The sequence below is a fragment of the Aricia agestis genome, chromosome 11, assembly GCF_905147365.1.
Source record: "Aricia agestis chromosome 11, ilAriAges1.1, whole genome shotgun sequence".
Classification (NCBI taxonomy): domain Eukaryota; kingdom Metazoa; phylum Arthropoda; class Insecta; order Lepidoptera; family Lycaenidae; genus Aricia; species Aricia agestis.
Genome location: NC_056416.1, coordinates 17071631 through 17087500, shown reverse-complemented (window position 1 = coordinate 17087500; position 15870 = coordinate 17071631). Strand labels below are relative to the sequence as shown.

Here is a 15870-nt window from a genome sequence, read left to right as displayed (position 1 = left end):
AATTTCAAAATGGTTTGTGATGGCCACAAATAAAGTCTCGGTGGGCCGCATGCGGCCCGCGGGCCGCGGGTTGGAGATGGCGGGACTAACATATACAAAAACTGGGCAGTTCTGGAAATATTACATACATACGCGTCGAATTGATAATCTTCCTTTTTTGGAGTCGGTTAAAAAATAGCAAAAATTGGATCGGCGCGGCGCGGCTTGTGATATCACGTGCCGTGAGAAGCCACCATTACCTGATAGTTAAACCAAGCATTTCCATAGGATCCACAGGTTTTCTGAACACATATTGTTTTTGTAAACGAGGTGCTATCTTGATATGTAGTTCTTCAAAAGTTGATATGGTCATTCTAAAATATTCAAAAAATTTCTCATTCCCACTTAATTTTAGTGCTGCATATTTCCTTCTGAAATGACTTCTGTCTGGGTTCATTGTATAAATATACGGATTTACCCAAAATTTCCTCTGTTTCTGTTTCTTTTTCAATCTTCGTCTTAGTAACAACAAGAGAATAATTTTTTCGCGATCCATATCCATTATCCAGACAAGCACTCTCGTTCCAGCGCAAATATCGACTGAATAGGGACGCACCGTACGCGGTACCGTGACACGGTGCGGCGCCGTACCGTATCACGGTGGCGGCGTCGTCTCGTAACACGGTGTCTAAAAGGGGACACAGCCTTACGTAGTTTGGTCGAGTTATGTCAAACGAAGTCGGCAGATCATCACTAACATTAAATTGACATAATTTGACCAAATGAGGTCTGTCAACTGCCTAGGAATCAATTTCTTTGATGGTACCATGTAAGAAATCCACCCCCTAGGATGGACCCGCGCCATAGGACGCTCGCGCCCCTAGGCCGCGGCCTATACGGCCTATAAATCTAGGACTGAATAATGTCATGTTTGAGATGTCTGATTTATTATTTTAGCAAACAACCTACCCTCAACATATTTTATAATAATTATTACATTTACCTACAAATAAACTAACTATTTTTTTGATGCGCAGGGGAAAACCATCATGGGTGCCCGGGTTGGGGATGTGCCTCAGTTAAAAACTAAATAACCTAACCTAACCTAACCGAACACTTACCACGTTAATAGCGATTTGCTTCTTATAAATGCTGTGTTCGTCGTTCATGATGCCAGCGTTGTTGACAACCACGTCGATGTATCCTTGCTCCTTAATGGTCTCCTCGTAAGCCGCCTCCAGCTCTGATGTGGTGACGTCACATTTTATAAACTTGGCCTTCTTGGGGCCGTACTTGGCGTTCAGCTCAGCCTCCAAAGCCTTGCCCTGCTCCACTCCTATGTCTAGGATGGCGACATGCTGAAAATGATGTAAGTAAGTACTTAGATGTAAAAACAAAGATATCAGATAGATATAAAGATGGATATTAGGTTAGATACGTAAATTATTTATTGCTGAAATAAACGTAGATACCAAGTACTTATCTACTTTAGCCCGGCCGCACATTGTCCGAATTCTGATCAGAAACAGTTGAATTTCGCCGGACCGCCACCCCGCACACTATCCGAAATATCCTTCCGGCGAGTTCGAGCTCACTCGGCTCAGTACAAAATGTAAGAGACAGCGCGGACGTTCAACTGTTTCTGATCAGAAATTTCGGACAATGTGCGGCCGGGCTTAATGTGAGCAAATAAAGAGTTTATCAATGATTACCAGGAAAAATATTTTTATGTTGTTTACTTTCCGAAAAAATATGACAAAAAAAGAGTGCTGCTGTCATGTATCATACGTCTCTTTTTACCACGCAGTGTTACTGATAGTGACATCTCGCTTGCTGAGGCCTTTGTTTCTCTATTCTGCTAGGTATATTAACTTTATGGTCACAGCTGCCTGATGTACTAGCAAAAGAACATTACAACCTTAAAAAAACCGGCCAAGTGCGAGTTGGACTCGCCCATGAAGGGTCCTGCAGCAGCAATAAGGTTTTTGATTTATTTTTATATTTCAGTTGATTCAATGAAAGTTAAATTAAGGTTAACCATTTATTACGTATAAAAAAATCTTTTGCTAGATCTCGTTCAAACCAATTTTCGTTGGTAGTTTTTACAGTAATGTACATCACATATTTTTTTTAGACTTATCATCATCATACTACTTTAGAAGTTAGAGGGGGGGGGGGGGGGGGGGCACACATTTTACCACTTTGGAAGAGTCTCTCTCGCAAACTTTTCAGGTAAGAAAAAAATGATATTAGAAAACTCAATATGATTTTTGAAGACCTATCCATAGATACCCCACAGGCATAGGTTAAATCAGGGGTCACCAATAAGTTTCGCTCGGGGTCCGTTTTATGAAATAAAATGACCTCCGCGGTCCGCCCATTTAACAAAATAAGCAATTAATCTGGGAGCACGGCAGTGCTCCAGCCAAGCTTTTTAGCAAAGGCACGGCCGTACCATACTTTTCTCGAAGCGGTTCGCGGCTTTTTCACACCCCCTTTATCTTCGATGTTAACAAAGCTAGGGATTTAGAATTTCGGTGACTAGGACCAAGTATTAAAACTAGCTTAACCTCCAAATTACATAACATTTCGATAAATAGTTTAATAGTTACGGATCATCAAAATTACTACATTTTGTCACTCACTGACTGACAGATCATCAAAATTCTAAGGTACTTCTAGCAGACTTAGAACCTTGAAATTTGGCAACAAGGTAGGTCGTTATCCACAATGAAAGGAAAAATTATGAAACTGGCCAAGTGCGAGTCGGACTGGCGTACATAGGGTTCCGTACCGTAAATTTGTATGGGAGCCCCCCTTAAATCACAAGTTTATGTACTTTTTATTACTTATTATTAAAGTTGAAATGCAATTAAGTATTTTCTGAAATTTTCAAAAACCTTACTTTTACCATTATGGATATAGAGCAAAAAAGGGCAAAAAAACGTGTTTGTTGTATGAGACCCCCCCATTAATCATTTATTTTATTTAAGTTGGACAATTAGCTTTTATAGCGACAACAAATTAAGTACATAATTAAAAAAAATTAAAATATCCGGTTCTCGAGATCTAGCCTCGTGACACACGGATTGACGACAGACAAACAGCGAAGTCTAGGCTCATTAGGAATAGGCTCCCGTTTTCATCCTTTGAGCAAGGAAACCTAAAAAGTGAAAAGTATAATGTAACTTTAATAAATAAAAGAAAATATTTTAATGTTTGTGGCTTTGCAAGAACATTAAAAATGAGAACTTTCGACTTCATAATAATTATTTTACGTACAAAAGGAAAAATAGTGTTAACAAAGTTAACAATGAAACTATGATAATTAAATTCGATTAAAATATAAATGAAATCAGAACTGCGAATTACGATGTACATTCCATACTCGCTCGATAGATGGTGTAGCACCCCATTTATATCGCGGTATCGCTTGTTTGCGGAGTATAATTATTTTGGTTTAAAAAAATCCGGAGTAGGTCGTAATACTCAATCGAAAGTAACATCGGTGCACGAATAACCTCCTGAAAGTTCAAAAGTTGTTGGGCTATCGTCATAGAATTTGTACTTTGTAGAAGTACCTACCTGTTATTATCAATTAATTTTACGACGTAGAATATATACCTAGAGATAGAGAATGCTAAGTGCTAAGCTAAGTACAGAAAAGTTTTAACGTGACACGAAAAGAAAAGAAACCTTAAAAAAAGGAATGAAATCCCACCAAAACATTAAATGTAAAAAGGAGCCAAGCAAAATATTGCATAGCCATGCAATATATCTATCGTAAAAACTTTTCAGATCACATTCAAGCCAAGCCAACTTATTTTGTAATTTAAATCAACATTCAGTGAATTTATCAATAGTTTTCTTTATTTTGTAATTATTATAGTGGCTTGGCAAAATAAACAATTAATGTTAAATACGGAAATTACTAAGGTATTTGCATCAATGAGAAAAGTGTCAATATTTTGTTGCTACATGTTCATCAGTATGTCGACACCGAAATAATTTTTAACAAAGTTCATCTTCGAACACCGGTCCGCACACAATGGGTTGGCGGTCCGGATGCGGACCGCGGTCCGCCATTTGGTGACCCCTGGGTTAGATGAAAAAATTTTTTTTTTGTTTCAGTTGTACCTATGGGGACCCCTAAAATTTTTAATTATTTATAGGGTTCCGTACCCAAAGGGTAAAAACGGGACCCTATTACTAATACTTCGTTGTCTGTCCATCTGTCTGTCTGTTTGTCTGTCTCCAGGCTGTAACTCAAAAACGGTAATAGCTAGAGAGTTAAAATTTTCACAGATTATGTATAATATGTTACCGTCCAAACCCGATTTCAGGACAAACCAGTTTTGCCTAAATTCAACTAGTTCTTCCTATACGCGATAGGATTAACTAGTATAGCCTAGTTCAAACTAATTTGTCCTAAGTTCGATTGGGTAGACCAGTTTAGGCTAGGTCAAATTAGTTGATTCTAATATCAATACGCACACTCTAGGATAAACTGGTATGGCCTAGTCTAAACAGTAAAAAAAATTAGCGAGGTCATCTGTCTTGCCAGTCTGTGGCCCGAACTCAAAATTGTGCACGGAAAACCCAGGCACAGTCAAAGCCAGGGCTCTGTTGAACGTGCCAATCAAGATAATATTGAGAATATGATAGGCTCTTGGATGAAGGACAACATTTCAACGAAATAAGGCTTGAGATAATATATTCAATTCATGAAATGAAATGAAATGGAAATGAAATGAAAAATATTTATTTCTAAGTAGGTTAACAAAGTTAACACTTTTAGAACGTCGTGTCCACATGAGGCCTACCACCGGTTCGGGAACTACCCCGCCGAGAAGAACCGGCGTAAGAAACTCGCACGGGGCCACCTTTTACCAAAAAGGTGGAAAATAACAATAATAGCTTAAGCTAAATTACACTAAGTATGTAAAAATGTAGTACCATTAATTGTATTATAGAAGCGGCCTATGGTTTATCAGCCCATTTTTCCAAAGGTGTGCTGTCATGAAAAACCGCGCTTACGACTTCAGGGATAAAACAATCGCCATACAAGGCATTATTTGGAATAGAACACAGAGTAGGACTTTAGACTTCCTCTTTGCCGCAAGAAATCATAAATAATATTCAGGATGAAGATGATTTAAGGAAGATAATAGAAGATGATCGCAATGTTACCCTGACAGAAGACAGTGATAACGTTGCTAAACCAATAAAAAGTTTCTTCATCTGAAATAGACATTCATAAAGCTAGATTCTAGAACAACTGCAGCACAAAATCTTGTGACACAGGCTAAGAAAATGAAAGCTACTATTTTAATAAAAATGAATATACGGAGTATTTTATTCAGTTTTGGTATCTATTTATTTTGACTTGGTATCTATTTATACTATAATGTTTAGACTAGGCCATACCAGTTTATCCAAGAGTGTGCGTATTGATATTAGGATCAACTAGTTTGGCCTAGTTTTTATGCCATATACAACCATCTGACATTGGTAACATGGTTGTAATCTAGAATAAATGCAAAAAAGAAAGTACTAGGAGTGTTTTTAGACCTTTCTAAGGCATTTGACACGGTGTCTGTTCCTCTCTTACTCTTGAAGAAGCTGCAAAATTTGGGCATACGAGATATTGAGCTAAAACTACTTCGAGATTACCTGACAGATAGAACACAGTGTGTAAAAATAGGAAATGTGATTAGTGAGGAAGCTACTGTATATTATGGTGTGGCACAGGGCAGTATATTAGGACCAACACTATTCCTCGTGTATATAAATGACCTTTGTCAGACTAAACTTACTAATGCAAAAATAATCGCTTTTGCTGATGATACGGCCCTACTTTTTAGTGGAACCTCCTGTTTTTTCAAGTGCTCAGAATGGATGAACACAGTTAACAAATGGTTAAATTGTAACATACTCAGCCTTAATGTCGAAAAAACCAATTACATAAGGTTCTCCATCAGAAATAATGACAAACCAAATACTGAGTTATCTGTTGTCTCGCATGCGTGTCCTGATTCATCTACTGACTGTCTTTGTCCAAGGCTAAAAAATACTACATCCACTAAGTACCTGGGTGTGATTATTGATGACAAACTTAAGTTCCACGATCACATTAACCTTATTGTTCCTAGAGTACGCAGACTTATAACCATTTTCCACCCTTTAAGACATTCAGCACCTAAATCAACTCTAAAAACAATTTATTATGCATTATGTCAATCGCAGCTTGAATATTGTGTTACGTCTTAGAGCGGTACATGTAAAACAAATCTCTTAAAACTAGAAAGAACACAGAGAGCACTTCTAAAGGTTGGCTTATTCTTACCTTACTATCCCACTACTGACCTTTATCTGAAATGGGAGTTACTAATAGTGCGACTTTTCATTAAAAACGGTTTTTAAGCAACACATAAGAAGTAAGGTATGCACGGTGCCATTAAGCAGAACCACCTTTGCTCACCGATTCTTTACTTACCTGGGTCTTAACTTATATAATAAAATCAAAAAGAGTTTATCAACATATATCCTTTAAATAAAAACAAATGCAAAGAACAGACTGGCTGCAAAAATTAAATTACAAATCTACGGAAAATCTTATCAATAGTAATTAATCACAACATTATATATACAATAAATACTTTCACTTTTCAATACCCACTTGCCACTAGACAGTTTTATTCCCGATTTATTTAACCCAAAATTGTAGTCCATAGTACTATTTTTTTATTACAATTGTATTCATAATCATAGATATAAAAATCTATATCTATATCTCTAATCTAAACGGTCGCTTATTTATGTATAATTAGTATACGGTATAATACGGCCTAATTCAGACACCAGCTCCTCACTTTCTAACGTAATGCAGCATAATAATTTGTAAATTAGCCGTTAAGTTAGATTGTTAAGAGAAAATAAAGATTTATTATTTTATTATGTTATTATTATTATTATTATTGGTGACCCTGACGTGGTAATGATGATGATGATGATTAATGTAATTTGCATAGTAGCATATGCTTTCAGTTCTTAAAACAGCGCCGACACCACCAAACTTGTATCTATAAGGAATCCGGAGTTCTCTTAGTATCTTCGGAACCATAATATACCTCGGTGCAAAATCTTGCGTTTTGGTAGCATATGCTTAGGATAATTCTCATAAAACCAAAATCATACACAAACACAAACCATATCATGTTCCCATATAAATTTTGAAGAGTTCCTTCGATTACTCATCAGATCACCACTTTTGTGGAAATGGGACTAAATTGGAGTAAAACCTAATAAAACATTTTTTTTTTAAATCTGTTCACAAACGGCGGAGTAATCGTTGAACATACAAAAAATTAAAAAAAATCCACAGCCGAACATAATATAACATCCTCCTTTTTGGAAGTAGGTTAATAAATAGGAACAAAAAATCTGACCTTCGCGCCCTTTTCTAACACCGCTCGAACAACACCCGCGCCTATGCCAGAAGCTGCGCCGGTGATCAAAAAAACCTTATTGTGGATATCCTCCATCGGGCTATGTCAAAAACGATGATGTTACGGAATACAGGATGCGTGCGCGCCGACTCCTGAAAAACAAAAACATCACACATGCGATATCTGCTTTATAACGTACGCCGCTCGCCCAACCTTAGAGATAGCGCGGCGGTCGAATTAGGCTGCGTTTCCACTGAAGCGGAGCGGAGCGGAGCTGAGCTTAGCGATGCCCGAATTGACCAATCACCATGCTCGAAATCTCCGCTCCGCTTCAATGGAAATAGCAAGAGCGGGGTGGAGCGGAGCTGAGCGGATATTTATAGAAACGCAGCCGAGCGAGGTGAAGCGATGCGGAGGACAACGGGGTGCAGAGCGGAGGACAGCGGAGCTGGGCGGTGCGAAGCTGGGCGGTGCGAAGCTGGGCGGTGCGAAGCTGGGCGGTGCGAAGCTGGGCGGTGCGAAGCTGGGCGGTGCGTACTCGCGCTCAGGCGGTCACTGGCGACCGTGACATCGTTACGTCACAATAGACATAACTCCGCTCCGCTCGACTCCGCTCCGCTCCGCTTCAGTGGAAACGCAGCCACGGGTTTGTCGCTGGTTCACAGTTCACACCACACCACCGGGCGCGCGGTTCGAACTTCGAAATAGCGAAGTACTATTTTTGAATTTCCCGATTCATACCGCCGTGCGGTGATTGGAGTGGTGTGAAACCACTAATTAATTATTTTTTGGTACGGGTATTCGAACCATGAATTTAAGCTGATAATAATTATTGTAATGTAGCGGTTCGAAGTTTTCTAAGAGCGTCGGTATATTATATACGACAGCTGAAATGTATCACGCGGGCTCCGGCCTGACCGAGCTTAACACCTCGCTCGGTCGGAAGATCTTCCTTTGTGGCGGCCAGGCAGATCCCACAGTAACAATTCATTAATTAATCATATACCTAATAATCCTAGGGGCCTGTTTCTTCACTTCCTGATAAGTGCCGAATAGGCTATTCACCACTTAACTTGACAGATGAAGACGTATGACTATTCGGCTCCTTATCAGAAAGTGGTGAAACAGGCCCTTAATCTATTCATTTGACTCCAGTGAGTGAAAAGGATATAATATATTATGTCGTAGGATTATTTGAATTTAAATCGAATTATCGCGAAAATTCTAGGGATTTCGCGAAAACACGGATAATTGGATAATGCGGTTTATATTATATTTCAATTATTCTAAATAAAGTTAGGTTTTTTGGGAAAACGCGAGTTGCCTTAGTAACATTGCATATTCTTAACGGTGATTGGCTTGATTTTTGCTTACTGGCCAACTCTTATTCTGATTGGTTACTATATTTTCCTATGTATCTTTGAAGTATTACACCATAGAATTATAAAGGGTAAGAAATGACAATGCCTCTTCATAGGAACTTTACTTTTTATTTAACCTTTTTCTCATCTCAACCATAACCTCAGAATTAGGTTCTGTTGAACTTTCAGCACTAATTTCACAGACAATGAATTGACATTTAAAACGTCAAGTCTTCAACCAATCAGAGAATATGTTGTTTTGGGGCGCTTAAACCGACCAATCAGTGATTTTTTCGATAATAACTAACGATTCGTTTCGTAATCTTACTAAGGCGACTCGCGTTTTCGCGAAAACACTACCTTTTGTCAGTAAGGTTGAAAAATGTAATCACCGTTGTCTAAATATCCATGTTTTCGTGAAGTCCCTAGAATTTACTCGATAATTCGATTTATCAAATCGTCTTACGACATATCTTTGATGTATTACACCATAGAATTATAAAGGGTAAGAAATGACAATGCCTCTTCATAGGAACTTTACTTTTTATTTAACCTTTTTCTCATCTCAATCATAATCAGAATTAGTTTCTCGTTCTGTTGAACTTTCAGCAGTAATTTCACTTGTATTAGTCATTTTTTATTTACAGACACACTTTTAGATAACTTTTCGCACTATTTATCAAGTGAAACTGCAATTTTAAACACATTTAATAGCAAAAACTGCTAGCTGGCGTATAAAAACATCCACAAACAAAGCAACGCGTGACAATGAATTGACATTTAAAAAGTCAAGTCTTCAACCAATCAGAGAAGATGTTGTTGTGGGGCGCTTAAACCGACCAATAAACCGCGGTACATTACGGCTAGTGGACGAGGTACCCGATGAGGCGATGCTGGCTGGCGCGGTGTGGAGGGGCGGGGAGTGCTGATGATGAAGGAGGCGTGTTCTGTCGAGGGTCACCAATGTGGGAATATGCGAGGAGGCCACAAAGGAAGATCTCCCGACTGAGCTAGGTGTTATGCTCGGTCAGGCCGGAGCCCGCGTGATGTATTTCAGCTGTCGTATATGTACCGACGCGCTTAGAAAACATCGATAGCGTGATGTTGGAATGCTAGGCGAATTGTGGGTACCGCCACAAATCATACTCTAACTAATTACTTTAAATACAAATTTGCTCTGTGTTGATTAATTTGCAATACATTTTTATTATTCTAGTGAGTCTTTGCTATACATGTTGACGATGTTTTTAGGGTTCCGTACCCAAAGGGTAAAAACGGCACCCTGTTACTAAGACTTCGATGTCTGTCTGTCCGTCTGTATGTCTCCAGGCTGTAACTCAAGAACCGCTATAGCTAGATTTCTAAAATTTTCACAGATTGTGTGTATCTTTTACCGCTATAACAACAAATACTAAAAACAAAATAAATTAAATATTTAAGGGGACTCCCATACAACAAACGTATTTTTTTGGATATTTTTTGCTCGATATCAATAAAGGCAATAGGTAGGCACTTGAAATGTTCCCAAAATACTCAGTTGTATTAACTTTGATAATTAATAATAAAATGTAAATAAAATAAATAATTAAGGGTAATCTCATACAAAAAAAAAAACACATTTTTTACATATTTTTGCTCTATAATGGCACGGAACCCTTCGTGCGCGAGTCCAACTCGCACTTGGCTGTTTTTTTTTATTAACGAAGAAAAAGAAAAGAAAACTAAATGTAAACTAATTTGCCTTTTTTTACATGGTTACTTTGATTAATTAATTTTGAATATACATAATATTTTACCCTTTAAATTATGTACTTCTTTTGCTCAATATGAACCTCTATAAAACCTCTATTGATAATATGACTCTAAAATACAATCTTTTCTATTATATTTTATAAAAATAAAGTAAATTCAAGTAAATTTACAAGTTTGGGGGTTTAGTCACTGTTTTAAGAACTGAAAGCATATGCTACTATGCGAATTACATTCATCATCATCATCATCATCATCATCATTACCACGTCAGGGTCACCAATGTCACCAAAATTGAACATAACAAATTCAACCTTAACTCCAGAGCGTAAGGCACACATTTGACATTACTTCTGAGAAGTAAGTTGCTTCGATAATAGGCGGCCGAGCCGCAGCGGCTAGGCCGCGGCTGCCGTCGAGATAGTCATAGTATGCAACCACCATAGACCACGCGCACCTGGCGCCCAATTCTCAGGATGTGAGAAAAGTTCATCTTCGAATAAAATACCGAATTATGAGATTTTTACGAGCGTAACACAGTTTGTGTATTCTCAAAACTTCACATTCAAAATATTTCGTGCAAAGATCGCTCGAGTCGAACTAGTGGGACCAGTTATAGATGTCCGAATTCGTACACCACATGTGGCCGCTTGGGAGCTGAAGCGTTCGAGACCGGTTTCCTGCACGATATAATTTGTTGCTAATAGTTTGTGTATTCTCAAAACTTCACACTCGAAATATTTCGTGTAAAGATCGCTCGAGTCACACAAATACTAGGGACCGGTAGATGTCCGAATTCGTACACAAATTCACCCTCCTGTTGGTGGATATGTAGCAAAGTAGTTCATAGTTGTCAAATAAATAAATTACGAACAAATATTCGTGCTTTTGTTTCTTTTACGATATAATTCCCTACTTATAAATTAATGTGTTTAAAAGAAACTATTTATAATTTCGTTAAATTACAGTAGCTTGTACAAATATGAACTCTGTGGACTGTGTGGAGTAGCCGAATAAATATTATGTCCGGTTTCTGATTTGTTACTTTAATACATACATTTGTTTTTTTAATTAAAAAATATAGTTATGTTTAATAGGAGACTTGTTGTCATAATTATTATGCCTTGTCTGTGTTTAGGCAATTACAACTGTAACTAGTTATTTAACTTTATTGAAAACATTACATTAATCAATAATAATAGGACAGTCAATCAGAATATTAATTCATTTTTATATTAAATACCATTGTGCTTTCATAACTTTTGTCTTATTTAAAACATGAATTTAATATTAAAACTTATCTTTTTAATTATATTATTTAAATCTTTATTTATATTGATTGATTTTTCTGCAGCGCAAAAGTTAATATAAATCACGTATGTATTTTCCACAAAAGAGGAAAAATCTATTTTAACTTTTGAAAGTACTAGTTTTTTTTTTAATTCTTAAAATTGTGTTAAGACATTTTCCTATAAGGCTTTACATCATATTAAGTAGGTACCTACTATGAGTGTGCCAGTGCATGCACAACCGCTGTATTAAAAAACAAAAAACAAAATATTCGAAATCATTTGAACTGTTTTATCCATAGACTTACCCCCTTATTAATAAACGTTGTATAAGCTTTGAATAGTTATACAATGTTTTGTCTTCTACAATCCAATTAAAAATGTCACTTGTGTGACAGGAACAAAACACTGCATAACTATTCTAAGCTTATACAATGTTTATTAATAAGGGGGTTAATATATACTAGCATTATAGGTTTATGGTTTGGCTGTATGGGCAACGCTCCCTTTGCCTGTCCCGACCGGGACGAATTAACAAAAAAAAAAAAAAAAGGTTTATGGTTTTATCCATAGACTTAATATATACTGTAGGTTTATGGTTTTATCAAATTTACTGTGCACGCGGGTGTGCTCGTACTATTTATTTACGCGCAAGATTGTTGATTAATTTAATTATACAGTGAACCGTGAGCCGTGACCCGTTTGCTCGTCATGTCGAATTTTTTTTTATGAAATAAGGCATAAATAAGGGGTATTTCATAAAAAAAAATTCGACATGACGCATATTTTAGGGTTCCGTTGTCAACAAGGAACCCTTAGGGTGAGGCCAAACGAGCGTAATTTTGTGAGTCGTGAGTCACCTGATGGAAAGCAACTACCGTCGCCCATGGACACTCGCAACATCAGAAGAGCTGCAGGTGCGTTGCCGGCCTTTTAAGAGGGAATACGCTCTCTTCTTGAAGGTTTGCACGTCGTATAGGTCCGGAAATACTGCTGGTGACAGTTCGTTCCAGAGTTTTACAGTGCGCGGCAGAAAGTTACGCGAAAAATGCACGGTGGAAGACTGGCACTCATCAAGGTGATGAGGATGGTAAGTATATTTTTCGCGTGGGGCGATGGCGAAAAGTAGCAGGAGGTATGATTCCGAACAATTCCTCAGAGCACTCCCCGTGATACAACTGATAGAGGATGCAGAGTGAAGTTACATATAGCCCGCCTTAAATATTTAATTTATTTTGTTTTTAGTATTTAGTATTATAGCGGCAATAGAAATACATAATGTCAGAAAAACAGATGGATGAGTAGCTCAAGCCGGGAGTCGCGGGTTCGAATCCCGCCGACGGAATAAAAAAAATCAATTTTTTTTAGTATCTATATTTATAAAAAAATATAGATATTTTAAAAGAGTCAAAAACTAAAAGAGTTAAGAAAGCTTTAATAAATGTCATTTCCGATTAAAATTATTCAGCGACATCTTTGGGAGAATTTTGCAGTTTGTGAACGTGTTTTAAAAATAGTCTACTAGATGGTGCATTTATTTATTGTTTTTTTTATTAGTTAGGCTAATTTGATACACTCAACGCCATCTATCGTTCAGATGAGAACTAAAAACTGCAGACACGCTGGTTTTTATGGGATTCAAGAGTCTTATGTATAATTGGTCTGTTGTGTGATGGTAGTGATGATGATGATGATGAATGTAATTTACATAGTAGCATAATAATATGCTTTCTTCGTAAAACAACGCCGGAACCCCCAAGCTTTTATCTATAAGGAATCCGGAGTTCTCTTAGTATCTTCGGAACCATAGCATACCTTGGTGCAAAATCTTACTTTTTGGTAGCATATGCTTAGGATACTTCTCTTTAAATCAAAATCACCATATTATGTTTCCATATAATTAATAATTTCAAGTATCGGTTAAATTTTCATTGTTATATGGGCATAGATGCCCTTGCGGCAGTAACGTTACGAAAATATAACGATATTTGAAGATTATGGTGAAATTATTAAACAACATTTTGTTTTTAGTTATAAAATGATTTTAATGAACAAATATACAATAAATGTACAGTTTAATACATAAAATATAACAATTATATCAAATATGTCGTGGATCATTCATAAAATCATAAATAAATGTAGAAAAAAATCCAGTCGTTTCGTTTCGTTTTTATGTTTTTCAGAATGGCAATACAGTTTCAATTATGAATCTGCTAATGAATTAAATTGCCATTGACGTAGGACGTTATTTTACAAAATTAGATGAATCACCGACGATATTGCTCGTAATATCGTCGCTGAATTGATTGAGAGGAATTGCTAAAAGTTACCATTTTAGCCCCGCTGTACCTGCTGTGAAGTGCTGTGCTAAGGTGGCAAGTGGCAACACTGTGTGTATCTGTCTATCATACACATATTATAATATAATCACAGAAAATTTTGAACACCCTATGAAGAGAAGCGATGTATCGTAATATACAGAAATATATTGAGATGTATTTAGATGTACTTATCAAAATATAAATGTGTATTTTCATATAGCTCGGTATCTTAAGATACGAAGATGTAAAAATATACATTATAGCTGCTGTGTGTGGTCTCCTGACGATTTCTATAGAAAGATGTATTGAGATGTATTGAGATGTATCGTGCTATAATATACATCTTTACATTACCTGCTCTGTGTGTGACAAGCTTTAATATTATAATATACAATAAGATAATAATATTATCTAATACTTGTTATCATACATGTAATTATATAACGTTCGTATACTTTATTATTTTGCATTCAATTTCACTCGGAATAAAATAATCAGAGATTTTTTTGATTAACTAAATGTTTGAGGTAAAATGGTTAATTTGATTTAATTTCTTAAAAATCATAAAAAATTAACGTTACATTTGCTCGCGTTTAAGTCTTTTTTACCGCACATACTCGTAATAATAAAAAGCCCGCCGTTTTAATTCTTATTTCAAACTCCTTTTTAGGGTTCCGTACCCAAAGGGTAAAAACGAGACCCTATTACTGAGACTTCGATGTCTGTCCGTCTGTCTGTCTGTGTGTCTGTCTGTCTGTCTCTCCCCAGGCTGTATCTCAAAAACCGCTATAGCGAGACTTCTGAAATTTTCACAGATTGTGTATATCTATTGTCGCTATAACAACAAATACTAAAAATAAAATAAATTAAATATTTAAAGGGGGCTCCCATACAAAAAACGTGATTTTTGGCTGTTTTTAGCACTCAGGCCCTTGAAATGTTCACAAAATACTCATTTATATTTGTAAGTACTTTTATAGTCCATACTAATATTATAAATACGAAAGTATGTCTGTCTATCTGTCTGTCTGTTACCTCTTCACGCCCGAACCTTTGAACCGATTTTGCTGAAATTTGGTATGGAGATACTTTGAGTCCCGGGAAAGGACATAGGATACTTTTTATCGCGGAAAAATGTACGGTTCCTGCGCGATTAACGAATTTGGGCGCAACGGAGTTGCGGGCGTCATCTAGTTATATAGTAATAAATTATTAAAGTACGTTAATTAGATTATATAAAAAAAAACCATACAAGAGCATAATAATGTTTAGCCTATTTTTGCTCTATAGTGGTACGGAACCGTTCATTTGCGAGTTCAACTCGCACTTGGCCGATTCTTCAATTCAATTAATTGAATAAACTTGTTTACCGCATGTCTTGCATACGGCACGTGGTATTGTCCATTACTAACGATGATAGTTCTACATTATTACATCTAATAGAGGCACTTCACATGGCTATTGGCTATATTTTGTTCCACACATGGACGTCAAATACCAAACTTTTACTTGATTTTGTTTACTTGCCTATTTGACTCTTTTGTTTGCGTCAAAAACCGACAAAGGTACGGATACGTACTGTATTTGGTATTGGTCATATTTGACAAATAGGCAATACTTTGGCCAATACTTTGTCAAACATACCGTCTACACAATATGGTGATTGTTTGGCGAATACATCAAATACGCAAATACAAATAGCCCTGTGAAGTGCCTCCAT

At 36.7% G+C, this 15870-nt stretch overlaps 1 protein-coding gene across 1 annotated transcript in view; it reads right to left on the bottom strand.

The window, feature by feature from the left end:
• LOC121731891 overlaps positions 1-15870 on the bottom strand; it is a 36576-nt gene that overhangs the window by 10356 nt on the left and 10350 nt on the right. The window contains exons 7-8 of the mRNA XM_042121565.1: positions 7428-7533; positions 1101-1337 (exon numbers count right to left, since the gene is read on the bottom strand). Coding sequence (XP_041977499.1) covers positions 1101-1337; positions 7428-7533 — 343 coding nt within the window. The remainder of the gene's footprint in view (positions 1-1100; positions 1338-7427; positions 7534-15870) is intronic.